Genomic DNA, 26,284 nt, shown 5'->3' on the forward strand with positions numbered 1-26,284 from the left:
GTGACACAAAAAAATGAGCAGGACACAGAAGGATTCAAAACAATGATTTAATCACAGTCGTTGCAAGCACCTGCAGTGTCAGTGAGAAACAATCACTTTGGACTCATCTGTGTTTTGTACAAATGTAATCACAGTGCAGAAGCACACAGCCCTGAACAATTCACAACAAACCAAAGAGCTCTGAATGAGGCGTCAGCAGCTCACCATCAGGAGAAAACAACAGTGTGGGGGAAATTGGGCTAAAGTCTAGAAAAGCAAAAAAAAAAAAAAGATTTAATTTGTTAAAATGCATAAAATAGCTTGAGTTTAATAGTTGGGCATAAAATAATATTCTTCTGAATGTACACCAAAAACTAACACCTGTATACCAATTGATCTACAAAAACAGAACCACTGAAGCTTAGCTTGTTTTCAATTTGGGATTAAAAAAAAAAGAAGGTAATTGTGATATATATATATAAAATAATTTTTAATTAAAGTTTATATCTTTAAATTCTAAGTTTGTTTCTAGCAATTCTGATAAGAAAAGTATGAATTGTGAGATATAAAACTGTCAGAATCATGATATAAAAAGTCATAATTACCTTTTTTATTTTCTACTCTGCAGTAGAAAAAACAACAACTTAAGGATGTTAATTCGGTGTTCAGAAGAAAAAAGTCAGAATTGCGAGACTCATAAATTGAAGATCTAAACAGACAATTGCAAAAATAAAAAAAAAAATTGCCTTTTATTTTTATTTTTGTTTAATGGCAGAAAGGGGCCTCTATATAGAATTCATATGAATTGTATCTATTAAATAAATTTAAACTTAAAAATCATCATCATTTACTCACACTCATGTCGTTTCCATGGAACATATAAAGAGAAGTTTAGCAGAGTGTCAATGCTGCCCTTTTCCATACAATGAAAGTAGATGATGACCAGAGGCTGTCACGTTTAACAACAACAAAAAAAACACATATCAGCCCAGCTTTCCTCTGAAGTTCTCTGAAGCCCATGTGTGCAAAAAAGAATGAAACTTAAGTTTTCTCAAGTTATTCTCTTAAAATGTTGCACGTTGTTATGATTACCATTCACTTTTATTGTATAGAAAGTACCAATTTGGACACTCTGCTACAAATAACCCTCTTCACATTCTAAGATTAAAAGAAATTCAAATGGGTTTTAAGAGACATGATCAATGATGACACCATTTTCATCTCTTTATGAGGCCACTGGTCCAGCATGCACAGTGAGTGCACTCTAAACATACAGGACTCAGTGGAGAACAGTGCTGCAGGTCTTACCAGTGGTAGTGTGATGCTGTCAGGATATCTTAGTCTGGCCTAATCTCTCATATCTTGTCAGTTCTTCAATAAAAAATGCAAAGTGAGAGCATTTCACAGTGAAGCAAATAACATTCAGCGCAGCAGCTCCCATCTCATCCCCTCATAACCTTTGGTGTCAGAATGAGCCTTTGAATGTAGAGACAGAATCAGTAGCTAACTGATAGCTGGTGTCATTATGATAACAAGATCTCAGGATCAAGATGACCACAGTACCTCATTTGTCTCTTTGTAAAGAGGCAAAGATAGTCCTGTGAACCTGATTAACTGCATCAGCCTCCAGAGTTGAATTCATAAATTCGTAACATTCTGCCCCTCATCATCATCTCTGATATCACGCATACTCACAGGCATTGAATACGTTTACATCTGAGCATCACATCCGCAGTGTTTGTAGAATGAGAGGGAGGGATGTGTTCTCCTTTCCCATTTAATGCATTTCACACTGTTGTTGCACAGTAAACAGGTCAAGTACACACACACACGGCTACTCACCTACATAGTCTGTTTTCACTGCACACACACAACATAGTTAAGAAAAAGTTATCCGAGTTGAGGAGTGTGATGAGAGGCTGCTTAGGCCTGACACACACACACAAACACACACACACACACACACACACACACACAGGAAGTGAGGACACAGTGGCAAAGCCGGGGTGGGCAGTACAGAAAGGCATCCTGGCATGAGATGGCTTTATCCAGCTCAGATCAGGGCTGGACTGGATCCGTGAGTGAGAGTGAGGAGAAGAGGATAGTGGATGTTCTCATCGTACACCTCCTTTCCCTCTCTCTGCATCTGAAAAACAAGATTCAGTTGTTCAGAAGCAGGAAAAAAAGATGGAAAAACTACTGAATCAATAACGGAGTCACACTCACATATATGTGTTTTTTCAGTATGCAAATAAACATCTGACTTAATAGTACTATAGCCAGGCCAGTGCAATGACACTAATTTAAAAATTAATAAAATAAAATTAAAACACTTAAAAATAAAAAGCACTTTAAACATATAATGACTAGAATACATCTCTTATACGACAAATGTGTTTTTAATTTATGAATGAAAACTCATTTAAATATTTTTATGAGGTGTATCTTAGGAGTTATTTTAGAGGCATTTAAAAAAAAAAATTTAATCAAGACAGCTCTAATAACAAAATATAAGAATTCCTCATTAAAAGAATTACATTCATCAATAGAAAACCTTGAGCAGTTTGGCATATTGTTTTATTATTTATTAGAAAAAGAATATTGTTAACAAAATTACACTGCTTACTAATATTGGTCTAAATCAAAGTCATGTGGTGTGACCAGCATGCAGAAAAAATAGGAAGTGATATAAAGAGGAGACCATGAAGTCTCTAAAATAATCAGATAATTTGATATTTTTATGACACTGCAAGATTAGTTCAAGTAAATATCCTGTGGTGCGACCACATAACAGTTTTATTTTAGCATTATTTATATACTATTACAGTACTTATTAATATTTAGTATTGTATTTTTCTATTTCCAGTTTTTATTGTAAGATTTAGTATTTTTTATGTGCTTTGCAATTTTATTATAATTATTTTTATTTCTATTTAGACTTAATTTACTTTTATTTTAATTTTTTAACTTAAAACATTAATGTATTTCAATTAGTAAGGTGATATTTTAGAGTTGTTTTCATGTAATATTTATATTTATTTTATTTCATACTTTTATCTTAAATATAAAATATATTTCTATCTATTTAAATACTTTTTTGAAAATAATGATTAAGATTTGAATTGATAGGGGTTGACACATCAGCCCCAATGTTTGCACAACTGTTCTGACAAATTAGAGCAAGAACATTCTATTTCTGCAGCTTCTCACTTTAAAAAAAAAAAAAGTTCCTGTGATATGCCTTTCACTATTCATATGTGCAGTGCAAGAACTCCCCTCTAACATACAAGGACAAGTGGCAAGAATCCCACTAACTGCTTAATAATGGCTCGCTTAGAGTAGAGGTGTCTGCAGAGGGTATGTCACACAGCCTTGTGGTACAATATGCCCTGTGGGTCTGCTTTTCTGCCACCGTCTGAGCTCTAGAGTTGTGGCAGTACACTCAGTGCACTGCCAGTGCTTCCTGCCCTGGAGCTCAGCCCTGTCCCAACCAATCAGATCCCACACACTCCACCAGCACTTAAGACAGAGAAACGTGCCGTTCATTTATAAAACCAAGACCCCTCCGAAAAAAGCAAACAAAGCTGACATGCGTGTAGACTTTCAGAGTGACTAAAACGTATTGGTCTTATCTGTACCACCACATTTTTTTTACTGGATTTTATTTGTGGAATATTTTATGCAAACACCATTCTAACAGGACCATCACATTCATCCACCATGCTAAAGTTATATCATTCACATGTGAAACTGGAAGGCCTTTCCAGGCAGAACTTTGAAAGGAAAGTTATGAACAGTATGACTGAGGTGTCTAAGCATCCTCCACTGGCTACAAACAGAGAGAATAAACCATTACCAACAAACATTAAAGCTGTTTGAACACCATTAAGCGATTCCCAAATGGATACACATGCTCTTTCTGTCTTATTCTAACATTCACCTCATCATCTCTGTGGCTTGGGATAAAATAAAAACAGATAAAAGGCCACTCTCTTGCCCTTGATGTGTGTTATCTCTCTCTCCACCCCTCGACACAGCAGCCAGTGTTTGAACCCGTGACCTCCCAGTAATCTGGCCAGCCAGCCGTTCAGACCAACATTCACACCGACCCAGACAAGTGAGACTGTAGTGTCTATACAATCTACACTTTAAACCGCAGGAAGCATTTGTGTTCAGTCTGAAGAGCACAAGCACAAGGAACAAGTGCACACTGATAATGATGAACTACAATAACTTATATATTTAAATATAAAACGATTTATTATTTCAGGTCTGATCAACTATATATATATTATAAATATATGACGTTAGATGACGTTTCGCATAATGTGAACACTGTGTTGGGAGCTTGTGAATTGGAACACATCTAGAGCGTGTGCACACGGAAGTTAAGTTTGATGAACAGTAGGAGTGAGTGACTGAGAGAGGCCAGAAGGAAAGCGAGAGCACGAGAGAGAGCGCAATAAAAGTGTTAGTGAATGATATAGCAAAGAAGCTTAGAAAGAGAGAGAGAGAGAGAGAGAGGAAGGAGAGAAAAGGCAGCGAGCTTACAAAGGTGAAAAGTTTAACAAGCAAAGCTGTTCCTCCTGATCACAGCCTGCTAATCAGCTTCATGGGTGGCTGGATAAATCGGCTCCTACTTTTTAATCGCATGGCTGCCGAGATGCAAGTCATTTATTTTATTGTTGCCTTTCCCTCCCTCTCCTCGTTCTCCCTCAGCCTGCTTTCTGCGACCAGGAGAGCAAGAGGCGCTCTTAAGAAAGAACGGGATGAAACGGACAACCGGATGCTCGCGCTACAGGCCCCAGAAATGGATAGATTCGGGTGTTAAACGCGCCGAGAGCAGATACGGCCAGACGGACAGCTGGAAGTTGGAAGGATGTAGAGAGATTAAGTTAATATGTGTATGTATATGTGTGGGTGTGTATGAGAGATGTCTGAATTAAAATTCATGACTCTCTTCACAACCATTTGAGTAACAAGATTAAGATGGCCGAGTAGAAAATAGCTGCATTATCAGGCGGCTTGCAGTCCTCCAGCTGCTGGTGCTCTATTCCAGAACAGTGGGGATAAGAGGATAACACACAGCCCCCTCGCCACGTCCCCACACTGCTGAGAGCCCCATCCACGGCTGGCCTGCACACACACACAGGAGGGAGGGAGGAGATTTAGGGTCTTAAAGGAAACACTTCAATCTCCAAGACATCAGAGGCTGGCTGGAGGTGAGGAGAGACAGACGCCCGTATGTGTAAGTCCAAGAGGGGCCCGTAGACGCTGCTATAATAGAAGGCTGAGATTTGGGATTCTGGAGGAGGTGGGGCATGTGATCTATTGTCTGCTGTGCATTTCTTTGTGCTCTTCGTTCCTTACATTCGCACCCAGTGCAGACTCACAGGGGGCAGGGTGTTCATCAGAAGATAAGAAAGAGGAATTAATCACTTTGAGATATGATGAGGGCACTTCAGCTTGCCCCTTGTATCACACACACAGCTGCATGAACCGATGACAAACGAGAGTAAAGACGCACACACACGGCCGCGAACAGCGGGACTCTTGACTCAGCTATCTTGGCCCCTCACTGCTCATGTCATCATCTGCACAGAAAACACAGTAGGTGGTTGGGCTCTAAAAAAGATCCCGTTAGACTTCATGTGCATCAGGGCAACATTAGGAACAGGTGAATGCACTAGCTAGTTGTGTGTGTGTGTGTGTGTGTGTGTGTGTGTCTTTGTGTGTGCAAATAGGCAAGCGTGGCACAGATTTGACTCATCTTGACAATGCTTAAAGGTGCCGTGAATGATTTGACACATTTTGATTGCTTACAACACTGTACACATTCGCTGCCAGCAGTTTCGGCCTTGTGGCCTCTCTGCAAACCTGCAACATGGTTCACAGTCAGAGGATTTCTGGTTGGCTACCAATAAAATCACAGCTTGCTCACCTAACACGACAAAGCTTTTCAAATCATAGCAGATTTTAAATATCTGGAGAGGAACAGCAATTATAATTAATGAGAAAATCCAATTCAATAACTTTAAATGTGTCTCTGGCTCTCAGGGATGGTGACTGGTTATTTTTTCCAAACCCCTTTTGCCCTGGTATGTTTTTGTGCCCCTGGCTGGGATGACGTACATTTCATTCATAAAATCCTCTCACACTTAGTGGACTTGAACACACATTGTTTAATCTTTGGTGGGGATTTAAACTGCAAAATTATTAATCCCAGTTTAGACAGTTTAAACCCAAAACCTGTGCTCCAGCCTACAATGTGCGATTTTTAGCACATCAGATAAAATGTCAACCAGCTTCCAGGTTAATTCCACAAAAATTCTAAATATGTCACAACTACTAAGTGGATCCTAAAGAAATTAATGACACTTTTAAATAATATTATTCCAATTAATATACTTCTGAATTTACAATAGATACGTCTATGGTTTTTTAATGATTTAAACATTTTAACAATTAATCCAGACCAAAAAAAGCTTAGAACAGCCACCTGGTATGGCAAAACCTCTGGCATTGATGGTTATCTCATGGAGGTTTATAAAGCTTTTGTTTCTAAAATAGCTCCTCTTCCATTGAAAATGTTTGAAAACTCTTTAGAAAATGCAAAAGTACCAAAATCTGACAGAATAACAGAATTCTGCATTTCTCTTTCTCTCTCTCCCTTTCTGCTCTCAACTGATGGCTCTAAATTCAAACACACTTTCCTCTGTAGCCACAATGACCACTCTGCGTTTTTCTGCCCAGCCATGTCCATCACTTCAGAAATAAAGTTCCAATCACTCAGCTCTAGAGTCCCGCTGACAGGCCCATTTTTCTCAGGCATTGGCAGGGCCACCACTGTTAGGCCTGTGGGGCATAATGGCTCCTCACAGCTTCTTTGGTAACCAAAAATGGCAGCCGTGGCTGTGCTATTGGTACCAGTTAACCAGCTGGACTGCACTGTCACTTTGACCTGGGTACTGTATTTGTGCTTTCAGCCAGGGGAAAGGAACTGCACCCTGTCCCATTCATTTAGAGTTTCTCAGAAAGACAGCTTTTGAGTTCTAAGAGTCCATTTAGAGCTGAAGCTTACCAGACTCCCCGTTCCTGCTCCTGCTGACATACCATACTGTACTTCAGTGAAACATTTCAAAATACAAATTTAGTGCACGGACAAAGGTGGTGACAAATGCAGTCAAACTTTAAACCTTGAATCTCAACTTTCTGACACTTTAAAACATTTGCACGTACACAATAAAAGCCACACACACATACTGTACACACCTTCAGGTGAAGGTCCCACAAGTGTGAGTCATAGTTGTCATAGCGACACACTCTCAGGCCTGCGCTTTCTGCCAGTCTGCAGAATTCAGCCAGTGTGTCTCCTCTGGTAGGGGCAAATACTAGAGCCGTGCCCTAAAGAGACAAATGACAAACATACAGAGACACTTTATTAGTGTTTCACTTCACTTCAACAAATTGTTCATCTGTTAGCATCTAATAAAGTAAAAGTTAAAGATCATGAATGTTATAAGACTGTTAACACTTTCTCATTAACCTAATAATGAGACTTCTTTTGTTTTGTATGGAGGCAATTTTCAATCAAAATTACTATTGGAAATAGCAAGTAGCGTTGAATTAAAAATAAAATGTTTCAGTAGAAAGACTGAAAGTTATTGGTAAATGTACTCCAATATTCTTTTTTTACAGACTGCTAGTCATGGACAGTGAAATCATACTAATACAATTTATGCAGCAGTACTCTGACCTTGCTAAAAACACTGCTCTAAATTTGCTAAAGGAAATATCAATAATCCTCTTCAAATATAAATCAATCTTCTCACATATTTCTCTAATAATAATAATAATAATAATTAAATAATAAAAATAATAACTTATTATTACTGTTATTAAAATACTGTTATTCTGTTTGAATATACAACTGTTAAGGCTGATTCCCCTAAAAAGTCCAAATATTGTGGCTCCTGTCTGCTTGATAAAACAATGAAAGGCAGGGTAGTATCATAGCTGGTACACCTGTTTGAACTGCTATAAATGGCTTAGTAAATTACAAAATGAAGACAATATTAGCAGGCAGATTTTAATCTCTAAAATGAAAAATTGTGGTAGACTGTTCTGGTAAGCTTTTAGTGTGGGCTTGAGATCCAGCCCAGCTCATCTCCACCGTGTCTCAAAGCCCACTTGCTGTATGTGGCGGTTTGCATCATTACATTCTATTTGATTTCTCCCAGGTATTATATTAGATAATAAACAAAAAGATTAAAGCTCACCTAATCCAATAAATGGCTGGAAGCGCATCCCTTCTCTCAACAAGCCGGACCAAGCTAAGGATTACCCAAAGGTTCAAAGTTTCTTTGAAATCCTTCAGTTTTAAATATTATTTCACATTTTTGTTCATGTTATTGCTTTAATTAAATGGGCAATAACACAAATGATGCAAACAACTACTTATATGATAATAGGGTCATCTCAATACAACAGATGTTTTCATGTTTTTCATAAGCTCAACACGGGATGTACGCTGAAAGCACATACATACACAAACAGCATATCTACAGATGTGTAAATCAGCTGTGTATGCTGGCTGGATGGTCTGTTGGCATTTTAGAATAAAAAATTAGAATCATTAGGAAGAAAATTAATTGGTTTCAATAAATTGGCTCAAACATTTGGTCAGCAGTGTTTTGGGGAAAATCACAACAATAAACCTGTTTTAACACTTCTCGACTCCGCAATGAAAACAAGACATTTTAATTTACTAAATGAGTGAATGCTTTGACACAGCATTATTACCTGACTAGGAGAATTAGTATTTTAATAAAAAGTTTTAATGACTAACAGGTTTTTTTTTCACATTAAAACTTGTAAACTTTTACTTTCAATTTATTCCTGCCACCATGCTGACAAATGTTTAGTGTGTATGGATTTTGTTACCCTTTTTTCATATTATAGACTTTTTACCCTAAAATATGCAAATCCTAAAAATTTAAATCATACAAATATTGCATCTTTACTGTAAAATGATTAATTATATTAAATATACTTATATATATATATATATATATATATATATATATAAATATATATATATATACAGTACAGACCAAAAGTTTGGAAACATGACTTTTTTTAATGTTTTTGAAAGAAGTTTCTTCTGCTCATCAAGCCTGCATTTATTTGATCAAAAATACAGAAAAAAATTTAATATTGTGATATATACCTATATATATACCTCTAAAAATACCTATATAAATTCTTGTTTATTTAATTTGTTTACTGTAAAAAAAAATGTATGTATGTATATATATATATATATATATACACACCTATACCTATATATATAGATTTGTTAAGAAGTATAAGTTTTTTTTGATCATCCCTCATATACACTCAATCATTCACTCACGCCTTAACATAAAGACATCAAATATCAAAGACAATTCATGAAAAACTCTAAAGATAAAACAAATCCGGTGTTATCTTTGAAGTGTTCTTCGTTTGCTGTTCAGGGTCTTATATGAAGAGGGCATGAAAGAGGACTTCTGTGTCTTATGATTAGTGCAGTACATAAAATAGATGAGATGACCCAATCGAAGTTGCACACAATAAGTATCAAAGTATTACATGATATTAATCCTGCCATTCCACTCGCTCAATCACTGCATGCCAACTAATTACTGAGAGTCCACACATACACCCATGCACAAACACGCACACGCACGCACATGCACACACACGCACACACACGCACGCACACGCACACACACACACACACACACACACACACACACACACACACACTGTCACTTACATCAGGTCGCAGTAATCTTCTAACAGCATCAACCAGACTCGCTCTGTACTGGTCAAGAAACAGACTAAGAGAAAAAGAGAAAGACAGAACAACTATATAAGGATTACAATACATTGGAATGCTAATGGTTCCAGTTTGTGAATAAATCCACCAGCACGTCTTGCAGATGTAGTTTCAGTGGTGTGACAGCATTCAAATCAAAAGGTAAAACCCACACACTAGCAGAGATGAACGATCAAGGAAGTATCAGGTGGCATTAACATGATACAATTTAATACTAAGCAACAAAACAATAAAAACCCTTCAGTGATGCACAGAATTACATACAACTTACATTTCAAAATATAATCAAATAGAAGTTATTTCTAATTGTAATAATAATAATTTACAATATCAGTTTTTACTGTATTTTTAGTGAGAGTGAAATAAAACATAAAAACATATATATACATTATTAATTATTCCAAACCTTTGGACTGCATATACATACACAATGTTCTTTTATGTATAAAAAGTTAATTAAACTATTAAACAAAATAATAAACTATTACCTCTCCTATAACTATAATAAACTGTCTTGACTGTCACTTTTGATCAGTTTAATGCATTTGCTTTACATACTGTACATAGAACTATTATGATTATGAACTTTTGTTCTACCCGCTTAAATGATAAAAGTACATGTGCTGTACAATCTATAAAGACTGTGTCTGTTCCCCGAATAGTGAGGTCAAAATATAAATTTAATGTAGGATCTACAAAAAAATCTTATCATGATTAAACCAGAAAAATTTAAAATAAATGAAAAAAATAAATAAATTTAAGTTTGGGCTCATAAACATTAGATCACTCACATCCAAAGCAGTAAATGAAATGATCACAGATAATAGTTTTGATGTACTCCGCTTGACTGAAACCTGGCTAAAACCAAATTATTATTAATTATTATTAATTATATAAATAACAAATATAGATTCTACAGTGTTTAATACGTCAGTTTCATCCATCGCACCCAAAAATAAACTGCAGCGCTTTACAACTATAGGACAGGAAGAGCTAAATAAACTTATCACTGCATCTAAACCAACAACATGTTTATTAGATCCCGACCTGTACCAACTAAATTACTGAAAGAGTTGTAACCTGTATGTTAACCTAACATTAACATTATTAACTCGTCGTTATCTTTAGGTCACATCCCAAAACCATTCAAGCTGGCGGTTATTAAGTCTCTTATTAAGAAACCACAACTAGATCCTAGTGAACTGGCAAATTATAGGCCCATTTGAAATCTTCCATTTATGTCTAACATTTTAGAAAAAGTTATGTCTGCTCAATTGAGCTCCTTCCTGCAAAAAAATTATCTGTATGAAGAATTTCAATGTCAGGTTTCAGGCCCCACCATAGCACAGAAATTGCACTTGTTAAAATTACAAATGACCTGCTTCTTGCATCAGATCAAGGCTGCATCTCATTACTAGTTTTACTTGATCTTAGTGCTGCGTTCAACACCATATATCATGACATACTCATAGATAGATTACAAACCTATACAGGTATTCAAGGGCAGGCTCTAAGATGGTTTAGATCCTACCTGTCTGATAGCTAGGGCTGGGCGATATACAAAAAAAAATGATATCTCGATATTGTCAAAATTTTTACGATATTCGATATATATCTCGATATGTTTGCATTTGCATTTAAATAATAAAAAATAAAACATGATTTTCTTTTGACCATTAAAAAAAAAAAAACTATTTAGATTAAACAGCTAATTTAAGCAGTTAAAAAATCTAGACCAAGAGATCACTTACTGCTTTTTATTAAATTAATACATGTAGGCCTATATGTAACTGAAGCAGTGCAAATTAAGTAACAGTTACAGAAAGTGCATTCTTCTTTTTAGTGCATGCAATTCACAATTTAAACTATGCAACTGGGATAAGTATATTATTTAAATTTTTTTAACAAGTTTTTAAGCTAAGAACACAAGTCTGTCAACTGTCTGTGGTTTTAAGAGAAGCTCTGTGGCATGAAACTATGGTCCTACTGACACTAAAAACCCTCTTAGATGGGGAGCTAGTTGCTGAAGCACATAGCTATTTCTTATATATAAATATATATAAATGAATACCAAAGACTTTTGCATTCTCTCTGTCTATATTATGGAAACTGGTAAACATATCAGTGAAATTCTCCAATAGTAATTCCAAATGGCCATAGCCTATGTTTCTCTATTCAAACATCAGCGGTCGAGTAAGTGCATTTATTTTGCGATCACAAATGCAAACAATACAGTTGAGATCTCACGACAGAACACAGACCAGCTGAACGACGCTTTCATTAAATCGCTCAATTCCAGCTTGTTAGTGTTTTCAGATTATCGTCAGCGGCTCTTCCGCAATGAGGAGTGAGCACGTGTGCATGGTTGCCAGATTGCTTAAAATAAGCAAACACCGGGAAGAAAATGTATCCTTGTAACAGTGGAGCTCTGATTAGGAGATTTAAACTCTTGTTATCTGGCAACCGCTATCATTACAGCTCTCGTAGTAGAGGGGCGTAGAGCAGTCAGCAGTTACAGGTTCCTTTTTTGGACATTCGGCGCGTTCTTTTGGGAAAGTATGCTTGAATTTGAAATATTCGATATTCCCGATATATTCAAATTGTACATCGTTGTCAAAATTATTCCGATGTTATCGCTAATATTCGATATATCGCCCAGCCCTACTGATAGCTACCATTTTGTTTATTTAAATGGGGAGTCATCTCATTTATCACCAGTAAAATATGGAGTGCCACAAGGATCTGTCCTAGGTCCTCTTCTATTTTCAATATACATGTTGCCCCTTGGTAATATTATTAGAAAATACGGGATTAGTGTCCACTGTTATGCTGATGGAACTCAGCTTTATATATCAACGATACCAGATGAAACTTCTAAATTATCTAAGCTAACAGAGTGTGTTAAAAATGTAAAAAATTGGATGACCAATAATTTTTTCCTATTAAATTCGGATAAGACAGAGATATTACTTATTGAAACAAAAAACAGTACACAGAATCTAGTAGACTACAATTTGCAACTAGACAGATGTACTTTTATTTCCTCTACAGTCAAAAATCTGGGTGTTATATTAGACAGCAACTTGTATTTTGAAAACCATTTGTCCCATGTTACAAAAACAGCATTCTTCCATCTTAGAAACATTGCCAAGCTACGAAATATGTTACCTGTTTCTGATGCAGAAAAGCTAGTTCATGCATTTATGACCTCTAGACTGGACTATTGTAACGCACTTCTTTTTGGTTGTCAAGCATCTTCAAAAAACAAGCTACAGGTTGTCCAAAATGCAGCGGCTAGAGTCCTTACCAGGTCAAGAAAATGTGTTAATATTACCCCAATTCTACAGTCTGCACTGGCTACCTATTAAGTTCCGTATCAGTTACAAATGATTATTACTTACCTATAAGGCCCTTAATGGTTTAGCTCCTGCATACCTAACTAGCCTTCTACCACGCTATAATCTATCACGCTCCCTAAGGTGACAAAACGCTGGACTTTTGGTAGTTCCTAGGATAGCAAAGTCCACTAAAGGAGGTAGAGCTTTTTCACATTTGGCTCCCAAACTCTGGAATATCCTTCCTGATAATGTTCGGGGTTCAGACACACTTTAAATCTAGATTAAAAACACATCTCTTTCGCCAAGCATCCGAATAATGCATCTCATAATTTGTGACTGCAGTTGCATCTGATAAAATGCGCATTATTATTCTTTAGCTTGAGTTAAACTAATTAATTTTACTTTGTTGGAACAGCAGCTACACTACTGATGTCTCTATTTGTTTCTCTGTTTTGCGTAACTAGGATTTACACGAGCTCCAGTCTGGATTCAGAACACCTGAGAAGAGATGATGCTGACCCCTCAGAGGAGCTCAGAGGATGCTAACCCTGAAAAAACATACAGAACTAACAAATATTGCTCCTTACTATGCAATCACATTATAATTGCTGTTAATAGTGTTCATCGTCTGGTTGACTATGTCTTATATAAATTTTTCTGAAAATTCCTGTCATTTGCAGATAAACTGATCACCACTTATAAGCTACTACTAAATATCATAGAAACTTAATCTTCTGTAAAGTTGCTTTGCAATGATTTGTATCGTAAATTATCGTTATTATTGTATCGTTATACAAATAAACTTGAATTGAACTGAATTGAATTGAGCTTTTTTCCTATTCATGGTACTACAGCTATTTTTACAAGAGCAAACCATGTTCCAGACAGAATTAACTTGTGAACTTTTTTTACATGCAAAATAGTCCAGCCACCTCTGACCCTGCTTAAAACACTGCTCTTGTTTGCTAACGGACAAAGATCAGAGTTATGCTGATTAATCCTTATTTTTGTGATCTCACTGGTCATGTCTAGTCACGAGTCTGATGGATAGAAGCTTTTCATTAGCAGTTCAACTTTTGACCCTGTGTTTTGGGTGGAGTAGGTCAGTCCAGACAATAGAGGTTGAGTTTAGGGGTGAGAGTGCAGGAATGTTCGACTGGCCACATTGGCCTTGACAGGGTATGTCAAACAAAACCCTTCCCAATTTACCAATGGTACTTCCTCCTTTACTTCCATATATTGACCTGTCAATGATGTAATATTTGCCTTTCATTCTTTCTCCTTTCATTAAAAGTATTTTATGTTTATTAAAAAGGTAATGACCACCCGCAACAGCACCATCAGTATGTCAAAGCCTTTGGCAACAAGATTTGCATGTTGGTACTGTTGTCGTGATCCTCACCAGCGTTATCTGACATTAAAATCCCTCTCACAGTGCATTTACAGTGCTATAAATAGAAGTATGGTAGCATATTACAGAAGTACATAATATGTGAAACTTTACACAGCTCTCAAAGATGACAAACACACCACAAATGTGGCTTATCTTGAAATATTTTTGCCTGTGGTAATCTGAAGGTGATGGTAGTACTAAGATTAAAATATAGGTGGGATTTAATACTTGATCTGACCAGTCCAAACTGCATTAACTTCATCCCCTCAATGAACCATATAGTGAAGACAGATAAATGACTCATAAAAATCATATCACCAGCAGGATACAGGAGCTTATGCTAAGATGACTGTGGAGATGTTTTTACAGATACATATTCAAATTCCTTCATGTTTCCTGGACACTTGATAGATATATATATATATATATAAATTATTTTTTTTTATTCTAGGATTTAATTATTTATTTATTTTTGTACAAACAACATTTAAACAGGAACCTTAAGGTAAAAAGGTTTTTAAGATCATAAGAATAATTTTAGTCAAGAGTGTCCAAAATGATAGCAATCTATATTTATATTTATTTAGCAAATTATAAAAAATTTCAGAGGTACAGAAAATATTATTGACCATCCCCATTTTTGTGCTATTTTTAAAGCAGTTGTATGTGTTGCTTAATTGTGTATGCTTTCCCCCCTGTGTGCTATTATTATAATTAAAATGGCTTCACAATACAGCTAGGCAGGTGACACAAAACATCATACTTAGGTGGTTAAGGTAAGGCTCTGAAAATATACAGATGTAAATAGATCCTTCTTTCACTAACTCTGTGTCTTAGAATTTTTTTTGCACAGAATGAGCTGGAACTAGCATTAGCACGCTCAACAAAGGGGAAAAGTTAACAAGAAAGAGTGATAGAAAGAAATCAGCTAAATAGCATAGTAACTTTTAAAAACTAAAATAAACAACTGAAAATAAACATGCACAAAAGCTTTTATCTTGAGTCCGCAGACAGGGGAAGCTTATAGAGGAAGCCGAGATGCCAAGCTCTCTCAGTCAGACGATCACTACAGCAGTGATTACAACGAGACCACTGCAAGAATTCACACCAGCGGCCTACACTGTGTGTTTGTGTGTGTGTTTGTATAGCGAAGAGCTTTAATGTTCTGTGTGTGTGTGTGTGTGTGTGTGTGTGTTTGTATAGCGAAGAGCTTTAATGTTCTGTGTGTGTGTGTGTGTGTTTGTATAGCAGAGTGCTTAAATTTTCTGTGTGTGTGTGTGCAAGCCGTAGCATAAACCAGGGATCACTAAGAGACGTGCACTCTCACTTTTGGCTCAATTGCTGTGTGTGGGGGGGCAAAAAACATTGCTGTTTCATAGACAGCAATGTTTCAATAAAGGATGTTTACCCTCATGACAATTTAACAGACATGATTACATGAGAATTGCTTTTACCTAGGAGAATTTCACACACATATTATATGAAGATTCAACTGTTAGTGTCAGATGCCCATCCCCATGGGAACTGCTGGAGGGATCAAGTGGAGGATACTGGTAACTGATTCACGTATCATGGAGCACGGCTGACTGCTTCTACACATGCTTGACCCTAGCCTGGTGTTACTGCAATTCCAACTAAAGATCTAAGTGATAGGATACAAAGTGTTTTTCCAGAATGCCATTCCATAAAAAGGACTCCCTGCGAGCATGTTTACATGTAGTCAATATAGAAATGAAGCTGAACACAAATGGGTGACACTTTAAACCTCTGTTATAAAGTCATTATCACACGTTATATAATGTATTGTATATGAAACTTAAAATGTCAGTAGTTCATGTACATCAATATGAATGCAAAAACAAACAAACAAAAAATTTATAAAAGTCTCAGGATATATCTATTTGCACATACATTAGCATTCATTTGAAAAGTGAAGATGCTTTTCAGGCCAATCTCAGAGTATAGGATTTCACAATTTTTACACGTGAGCAGCTCACGATCCAGAGTTTCCAGAATATAAGAGTAGCATTGAACTCATTTCTGGATATGCTGTGGTTTGAGGTTGCTTATAACTTGAATTAAAGCCCTGCATTTCAGCCCGAGCCTGACGGGCCCCGACTTATTTATGCCCCTAGGGCCGGGCTTCGGGCCAATTTTCACGTTATAGCTCACATGCGGGCCGGGCCTCGGGCCTTTTTGGGGTTATCCTTCTATTTATATTTTTAGACATTAATAAAAAAAAATGAGAAGTTGACGTCGACGATAGAAAAACAAACATAGACTTTTCATAACCTCATAACTTTCATAATGTGATAATTCAACCCGTTATAATTATACTGACATACTGACATGACAGTCTCACGCACGCACGCACGCACGCTTTTCCATCAGCGCGACCCACGATTATAGTTCTCTTATATCCACTTATTGTAGTAGTAGCCTCTAAATTAATGTATTAATCATATCCTAGTTGGCCAACTAATAATAATAAAATGATGATTCATGCAGTGGCGAGCATTTCTGTGTCTGCACCTGTTGTTGCGGGACACGCAGGAAAGAAGAGAGCGCTGGCCGAGTTTGAAAACATTGTGGAGCAGGACGAGGATGACGACGATGAAGTACAGCAATACATGTGCCTCAATCACAACATGGAATGTGATGGACGAGATGTGCTGCTATGGTGGAAACAGCACGAGACCCTGCTACCGCAACTGTCAAGACTGGCTCGCTCTGTGTTTAGTGTCCCACCAGCAGCAGCAGCGAACGTGTCTTCAGCGCAGCGGGAAGAGTGATAGAAGAGAGGAGGACTGGGTTAAAACCTTCCACTCTGGAGGCTATTCTTTTTCTCCACGATGCTCTGTAAGAGACTGTTCTAACTTTTCATTTGACTGGACTTTATTTTCGCTTAACTGTTGGAAACTAATGGAAAAAAGAATGGACATGTTCTGTGGTGCATTTTTGAGGTAAGATAACCTGCAAGTTTGTTTTTAATTAATTTAATTTGTTTAGATTATAGGCTATTTCTCATTTCGTTTGCGAGCGCTGTTGCGAGCCTGCCTCAGTATTTCAATTTTTTTTATTTTACTCACTGTGGTTTAATAAATAAACATATATTAAACCAACTGTGTGTGATATGCTTGAAGTGTTTTATATCTATGGATTTTATTGTAGCCAAGTAAAGTATACGCGTTAATTTGAGAGGCTTAATTGATTAAATATGTTTTAGGCTACTCGCTGTCGGCTCGGCTGATTAACGTAAATCTTCATTAAAAAAAAATGCTCCAAATATTTTTCTAAATTAACTTGATAAAGAAATGAAAAGAAACATAACACAAAACTGACCCCTTTTTTAATTGTTGCAAATAGGGCAGGCTTCTGCTGTGTAATAAAATAAATAAATAAATAAAAACACGGGCTCGTGTCGGACTCGGGCTGATAATTCTGATGAGCTGTCGGACACGGGTCGGGCTAGGGCCTGAGCGTCTCGGGCCTAGATTTGAGGCCCGTGCAGGGCTCTAACTTGAATTTCAGAAAGCATGAGACACTAACCATCTTCGCAAACTTGGTATGAGAAGCACTTATAAACCAGCTGGTGACAAAAGAAGATGCTTTAAAATCTCTCTGATGTTTTATGACGAAACAGATTGATGGTCTCATTTAAGAATGCATAAATTATGAAATAGTAATTTCTTATTTAATAATAATGATAGCTATTATTAGTAGTAGCAGTAGTATTTATAGTCATATTTTTCCTTGGGGAAAATAATAATACTAAACATAACTAAGTGTCACGGTTTCTGTTAGTTTGGACTACATTGTTCCTCCCCTAGTTAATTGGTTTTCATGGTTATTCATTTGATTATGTTCAGGTGTGTCTAGTTATCACGTGTATATTAATTCAGTTCCATTTGAGTTTTCTTTGTCCGGTCTCATCAATGTTTCTTTGTGTGTCTGCTTAAAGGCTTTCTAAATCTTCTTCTTCGTGCATTTGCTTACAGCATAGTGTAACGAAAAAAAATATTTCTAGACAGGCAATATTATTTCAGTGCATGATTATTCTACAGGCATTACTGTTATCCTCAATGGCACACTCTTGACAACCATTTTTTAATTTACGGCCATTTTTAAAAGAAATACTCAATGTAGTAACCAAGAATACACTTGACTTTTCTTTGAACTCTGCTGTTGCAGTTACATTGAGGTTTCATTTACACATTTTTTGTGCTGTCAAGCTGAGAACTAAGAAACGAGGGCAAGCAGGATCCAAATGCAAAATATAATAACAAAAGTACAAGAAACTCTGAAACAGGGAAACAAGAAAAAAAATAGAGCTCACCTAAGATTATCATCATAGAGGAATGAGTCTTAAATTAACACTGTTTCTAAATATGCACACTCTACTATACAGTAAGCAGAAAACAGTATGTGAAATGGGTAGTATGACTGAATTCACAGTATTTATGAAACAGTAGGTGAATTGGTGACCTACTGCTTTACATGGTGCACACCTGATGTTCACGGGACTATCCCATTAAAGATCTGTCAATCTGGCAATGATAACAGTGAATAGTGTTTAGGTTTTCATTCATACTACACACCTACTTGTATACCTATATACCTAAGGACACAGATGCAGACAATCAGGGAATAATGAAGTGACGAACAGGAAACAGGAACAAGACAGAACTCCATACTAAAAGACTAGAAAGAGACATTTCTGAAAACTTCTGGCTAACACAGCATATCAGACTTTCACCTGTTCAGCAGTGAGGAAATATCACTTTAAACAAAGCTGCAAAAGTCAAGTAAAGAGGTGTGGGCCTTGAGTGCTAATTTCATGCTTTTGTCAACTTAGCGTAGCTACAAAACATCATATTCAGACAAGAATTCCATTGTCTTGTGAAGACAAAGACAGGTGAAACAGAGTGATGTCTTTTGGAAGAACCTTTTGCTATCGTAGCTGAGACTACATATCTATCTCTCTCTCTTCTCCTAGTGTAAGCGCCTCCGCATTAAGTCCTACCTTTCTTGCCGATTGTCTGAAAGACTATAATTAATTGGAGCAGAAGTGTGGCTGTTGACCTTTTCGCAGGTGATCGTCAGCGTGGCTATGTTCGTTAATCGCCAAGCGATCACTCTCCTGACGACGGCAATTACAGATGAGTTGCCAGTGCAAGCAACGGGGGACAGCCAACGCGGCATGATTCATCCTCACGTACCTTCTTCTCTCACTCTCTCTCTCTCTCTCACACACACACACACACACAGAGACACGTAGAATCTCCTTACTACACACAAATCAATCTCATGCTGGCCCTCTGCTGCACATTTTACCTGCGTATTAGCTGCCATTTGTCTGACATTAGAATAATAGTAGGCCGTACCAGACTTTAGTGATCATCGCCAGAGAACACAGAGGTATCATTATACCCCGCCTCCATCAGCCTCACCACTTTGTGCTAGATAGAGACACAATGCCAAAGAACATCCTGTTTAAAGCAGGGCTTATAACAATGTTATAATGTAATAAACTATAATAGTGTTAAGAAAAATGTTGATGAGGAAAAATGTGTATGATTTGAAAATGTATATAATTAAAGTACTAATTAGGGTCATTATAACGCATGTAATGAGAGCAGGGACCATTACAAAATAATCAGTCATGAATAAGCGAAACCAATAAAACCTGTATTCACTGGCCATTTTCTGTGTATTTAATGTGTAGAATTAATATAAATTCATAAAATATTGGCAAACATTATGTTACTTGAACACAGTTTAACGTGAAATATATTAAAGGGGCAGTTCATCCCAAAATGAATTTACTATCCTCGCATCATTCCAAACCTGTTTGACCTTTTTCTTCTGAATAACAGGGGCGTGTATTTAGTGCGTTTGTATTTTGTTGTTTGTACATAGTTTTGCAATAAATGCATATCAACCAGGTTCCAGGAATAATCACTGAGGTGCCTCTGAAATTTGTGAGGGTGGTCTAGTCTTAATGCACATTTTCACATTTTTTTGTCCTGTTTATTGCTATGGTTATCACTGTGTCAATCACTGCTACTTCGAGAGCGAATCCCGCATAAATATGCAGACATCATTTCCGAAACTTTGCAACGTGTGTGTGTGTGTGGCGGAAAAACTAAGTTCTATATTTAAATGGATTGTAGACTAGAAAGCTTGCAAAGAGTGCTCATAACCCCCCCCCCCCCCACCTATTTAAAATGACACGCCCCTGCTGAATAAAAAAATAACATATTTTGAAGATTGTTTCATCTTTTTTTAACTGTATAATCAGTCATATAAGTCAGTGTGCTCACAAAAAAAAATCAGACTGTAAATAGATATATTATACAGAAGAAATAAAATCATACAGGTTTGGAGCGAACTGAATGAGTAAATGATGACATAATTTTCCATTTTGGGTGAACTATACCTTTAACAACTAAATGACCATGTAAACAAGAAGAACGGTTCATATTTGATCACATGATCCCTAAGCTGGATTTCCCAAACTATCCAACATAGCATTCTAGTAACATAAAATTTTCTTGCATTAAATAATGAAATCTGAACGGACCAGTGGTAAAATTTACATCCAAATGATTGTAAAAGTCTAGTGTGATGCAAACACAACAACGCATTTACACAGACATACAAAAAAGAGAAAGAAAAAAAAATGACAACACATGTTCAACATGTTCAGGACCTGGCTAATTGAAATGTTTGTATGCTCCACAATCTCTCTCTTGCTCTCTTTCTCTCCTTGCACAGGCATAATTATTTGCAATTTGCCTAAGACATCCATTTTCTGGGACGCCAAGCATGAAAAAGAGGCAATTTCTGAAAAATGGAAATGCCTGGCGGAGGGGAAATAATGCAGTGCCATCCACAAGCTGATGGCTGCCATCTGATAAGCGTTAGGGGCGCAGGAATATTAATGCCACATCAACGGGACACAAGGTGCACACTTTTATTGAAGGTGTAGACATATTGTGGCTGGAGATGCTGAGATATGATATTTATTTTGTAATAGCTTTAAAAACTGCTGGTTTAGACAGCTGTACAGAATCTCCTTGCCTGCTCAGAATCATATAATGTTAGAAAGAACAAGCGGTTAGGCCTGAAAGGTCTGTATTGGAGGTGTCATGCAACAACTGTGTTAGGATTGTACGAGTGTCATGTTTTGGAAGATGGTGGGTCTCTGAAGAACTGACAGTTCAACAAAAGGATCAACCTACCAGTCAGCGCACATCACCACGTCAAAGCGACCCTCCAGAGCAGACATATCGGCCTCATTGTCCCATCTCACCACCCTGAAAGAGGACAGGATGATAGCGGTGTCATCAACCCTGTTTCACAATTAATCATTCACCCCCGTAATCCCCCACAATGCTGCATCCAAAGAGAATTTCACACACCTGACACTTGCTTTATTTGCGCCGTTGTCTGGCAGCGAATGTCTTCTCTCTTTTCTTTAAGTGCTAGGGCTAGTTTCCAGGCAAGCAAATCTGATTATTAATTAGCCATTATTAACAGTCAGTAAACAAAAATTACGTCTTCTGGAAATACAATCTCCTCTCTCAGTGGGGGTCTGCGCTGCTTTATTCACTGACTTGAGAAAGCGAAACCACCCCCCCCTCCCTCAGCCAATCACACGCGACCTTCACCCCACTCAAACCGCGCTCTGACAGGAATCCTAATCTCTAAAGAAAACAATCAAAGTAATGCAGGCTAATTATACGTTTACTCTTTCACTTCATCAGCCCAGTGTAAATACACAGGGAGGGGAAGTGTGCAGAGCAAGAGAGAGGAGAGGAAGACGAGAGGGGGAGAGAGTGGTTAGATCACTGAGTGCCAAAATTACTTTTTAGGTGATAATGCATTTGCGTGATGGTGTGCACAGTGGATGAGCTGTGTTTTGGCAAATGTGTGAGAGGGGTGTTATAGAGAGAGTGTGTGTGTTGGAGTTTCCTAGATGAGGGCATTCAATCACGGAGAGTGGCTCATCATCGCTCTGCCTGGATACATCTCGGCACGCTAGAGAGCGTAGCGCTCGCTCCACAGGCTGCGGATACGTATTTACTGGGCTAACTGGGTTCAGGGAGTGACACGGAGCCTTGCAACCTCATTTTTGCCTACTTATTGACACTATTATGTCCCGAACACAAGTGCCGTAAATGCCACTTTACCCAAACACACTTTTCTATACTTCATGGCATGCTTGACTATGCAAAGCTTCAGTGAATTATTACACTTGAATTTGTATTGACGTAAGAGATGGACTTCATAAGGCTGTAATGTAAAAGCAATATTAGTTCTCTGTCTTTTATTAACAGAGATGTTCAGGAGGTGTATGCGTGATTACCTGCTGGACACATTGGTAGACAGGAAGATCCCCTCTCGCCTGTTCCTCTCGATTACACTGCGCACATCTGATGCTCTTTGTCAAGAAATGCAACACTGTTTCATTATTAATAAAGGCACGACAATTAAAGATACATATATATACACCATGTCAAAAGTTTGAACACACCTACTCTTTTTTCCATATTTTGTTATAATAGCAAAGGCATCAAAACTATGAACAACGCAAGTTATAAACAGGATATTTCTTGTCCTTAATGCTGACTGGTCAGTACTGCTATGCACTCTGGACAACATCTCAAACATCTTTAAAATCAGACACTTGGCAGCTATTTATAATATGTTATATTATTTTCAAAGTGAAGAAAAAACTGCTTAAACTAATAAACAAATAATTTCACATTTTGGAGAAAAGAAATTGCATCCCCTGTGAGAAACTTTAATAATATTAATATTAATAATAATAATAATTTGTCAATGGTTATCAAAATAAATAGACAGACATACAGACAGACAGATACATACATACATACATAAATGTTATTTTAATATTTAGTAAATTTAGTATACAACACAAGAAATTACATTCATAAATTTATTGAAAAGTTTGTCTGGTAATGTATCTATATTCTTTTGTGAACGTTTATATGGAATAGTACAACCAAGTGATCAAGATGCAGAATACAGAAAAGTACACAAAAGTATGAACGTTGTAAGTGAGACACTGTGGAACAACACCTAGTTCATTTTCTTTATCACTCTGATCAAGACTTTATTACACTTAGCTGATTTCTTTTTTAATCATGTCAGGCCCTTTCATATGACGTCAACCCACAGAGTCCATTTGCTTCCGTAACAGCCGTCTCTCTCCATGGCTCATCCTCAGATTACCACTGAGCTCAAAACCAACTCAGGCAAAGCATTCCCATAGGTAATCAATAGGGAGGCTTTTAACCTGCAGCCATCTCCTCAGTTGGTGCCTCTACCCATTGTGGTTGTACTGCGGGATTGATGTCAGCGCATCTATGAATAGACCCTTCGACAGTTTTAAACTAATTCAATTACGATTTCTCACTTTTTCTGGCCTGCTTTCTCTCTCGCTCCATGGAAAACAACCGTAGCAAATCCAATCTATAGTGCAGGGATGGAGGGCAAATCCCTCAGAGAAAGAGGGGAGGGGGCTGGGTGCGCACGTTACACTGGTGAGATCCACAGCTAAGGAGAGAGAGTGGAAGGCTTACAGTGTAATCCCATCAGGAAAACACCACTGGGGGAGAGGTTAGCACTGGCATCTCTCTCATTCTCTTTGACAGTGCCCCGAGACATTGACTTCCTGTGTAACACCTGTGCATATATTTCCTCCAAGTTTCAGGACTTCTGATTAACAGAGTTTGTAAAGGTCCAGAGAGCAGCAGCTATTAAAGAACATAATCAGTGTGTGAAAAGTACAATTTAACAGTATGGGTCTCTTGATTAAACATTCACGGCTTTAATACGAGTGTAGACTGAGATCAGAACAGTCATGAAACCGCTCAGCACTTTCTGATACACATTATTAATTCCCAGTTGGGCTCATTGGCTGTTTTTTTGTTGTTGTTGATAACAGCATAGTGTGTGTTCATATGTCTAATTCATTCATATTTGGTTTAGGAAGTAAGAATACTACTTTTGCTTATCATATTTGGAGTAACATCTAATTGTGCTGCAATAACATACACTTACACACAATGTCATGAATCTGACTGTCTGTTGACATATACAACAGGGGTTTTAAACAACTCCAGTGGGGACAAACTATGCCAACAAATGAACCACAATATGAACTTTGTGCTATACTAATGATGCAGTTACTGCAGGATACATCTTGCTGATTAGGCAGGTTGAAGAGCCAATATGGCTTTGCATAGAAGTCAAAAGTAATCAAAATTTCCTGTAACATTCTTCTGTAACATTAGTCATGAGTCCAATTATTTGGTTTTTAAGAACTACCGTCTATCATTATGACTGCGTACACAAAGCATGGCAAGACTTCAAGAGCGATAAAGAATAGTGGGCGAAACCAGAAATGAATGATAGGGACCATTAACACTAAAGCCCCTTTCACACTGCACGTTGGACCCGGAAAATTGCCGGAACATTGCCAGTTTGCCTTCTGTGTGAATGCAAACATGTCCCAGGATTGATTCCGGGATTGGTCCCGGGTCGGGGACCTATTAACATTGCCGGGTCCAGTCCCGAAACGAGCGCTGTGTGAACAAAAGCCAGAACTAATGCCGTAAAGGGTGTGTCGTAGTGATGACACACTTTATTGTGCGACTCTTTTGCCAGGTGTTTTGAAGGAAGATCAATGTTTGCGACAAAACACATATGTGCAAACTGTAATGAAGCAGAGATCAGTTAGTTCCTTACTTTCCATGCTGAAGCTGAGATCGTTCGCCAGTTTAAGTGAAAGTTAACGTGCCTAGCGTTTTTGACTCGTACATTACATGTCACATCGTGATGTCACGTGTCTTTACGGGACCTTTACAGGTTGTGTGTGAACGCACGCACATATTCCGGGTAATCACTGGCGGTGTGAAAGTGCAAATTCTAGCGACCCGGGAACAAATGCCGGGACACATTACCCGTGTATTTTCTGGAATCGCAGTGTGAAAGGGGCTTAAGAAGGATGGTGTCCAAACAGCACAGAGCAACTGCAGCAAAAGTGACAGCAAACCTTAATATTGACCTTGAAAATCCTGTTTCCACAAAAACAGACCACAGAGAACTTCACAAAGCCAATATCAATGAAAGAACTGCAAATGATAAACTTTTAATTACTGACACCAATGCTAAAACACCAAAAACAAGGTGTTAAGATCATGAAACCTGGACAGTTGGAGATTTACTTCAATATCTGCACTGGTTATCTCAATAAGCTCATATAAACATCAAACCACTTTGGGCCATTTTTGGAGAGAAGTGTAAGAAGCAGATTCCCTCGTCCAACATCTCTAAAGCAACTGACAGTTGTTCTGATAGACATTGTTCAGCTGGAGACTGTTCAATCATTGTGCTAATCTAGTCTAAGAACACTGCAAGCTATATTAAAGGCATTGGTGGTAAAACACCTTAATGTTCACATTATGTTGTTTAAACCCTGTTTTATGGGGGGAAGGGGGAAGTCGTGGCCTAATGGTTAGAGAGTCGGACTCTCAATCGAAAGGTTGTGAGTTCGAGTCCCGGGCCGGCAGGAATTGTGGGTGGGGGGAGTGCATGTACAGTTCTCTCTCCACCTTCAATACCATGACTTAGGTGCCCTTGAGCAAGGCATCGAACCCC

The 26,284-nt window shown here is 37.6% G+C and overlaps 1 protein-coding gene across 3 annotated transcripts in view; it reads right to left on the bottom strand.

Moving 5' to 3' along the window:
• Positions 1–466: 466 nt before the first annotated feature.
• The window catches only part of LOC132110786 (calmodulin-lysine N-methyltransferase-like), a 108,196-nt gene continuing 82,378 nt past the window's right edge, over positions 467–26,284 (bottom strand). For all 3 annotated transcript variants that reach the window (XM_059517726.1, XM_059517725.1, XM_059517727.1), the window contains exons 8-12: positions 22,965–23,031; positions 21,838–21,912; positions 9,800–9,863; positions 7,252–7,383; positions 467–2,125 (exon numbers count right to left, since the gene is read on the bottom strand). In XM_059517726.1, coding sequence (XP_059373709.1) covers positions 2,033–2,125; positions 7,252–7,383; positions 9,800–9,863; positions 21,838–21,912; positions 22,965–23,031 — 431 coding nt within the window. In that variant the 3' untranslated portion in view covers positions 467–2,032. The remainder of the gene's footprint in view (positions 2,126–7,251; positions 7,384–9,799; positions 9,864–21,837; positions 21,913–22,964; positions 23,032–26,284) is intronic.

The sequence above is a fragment of the Carassius carassius genome, chromosome 30 (genome assembly GCF_963082965.1).
Source record: "Carassius carassius chromosome 30, fCarCar2.1, whole genome shotgun sequence".
Taxonomy (NCBI): domain Eukaryota; kingdom Metazoa; phylum Chordata; class Actinopteri; order Cypriniformes; family Cyprinidae; genus Carassius; species Carassius carassius.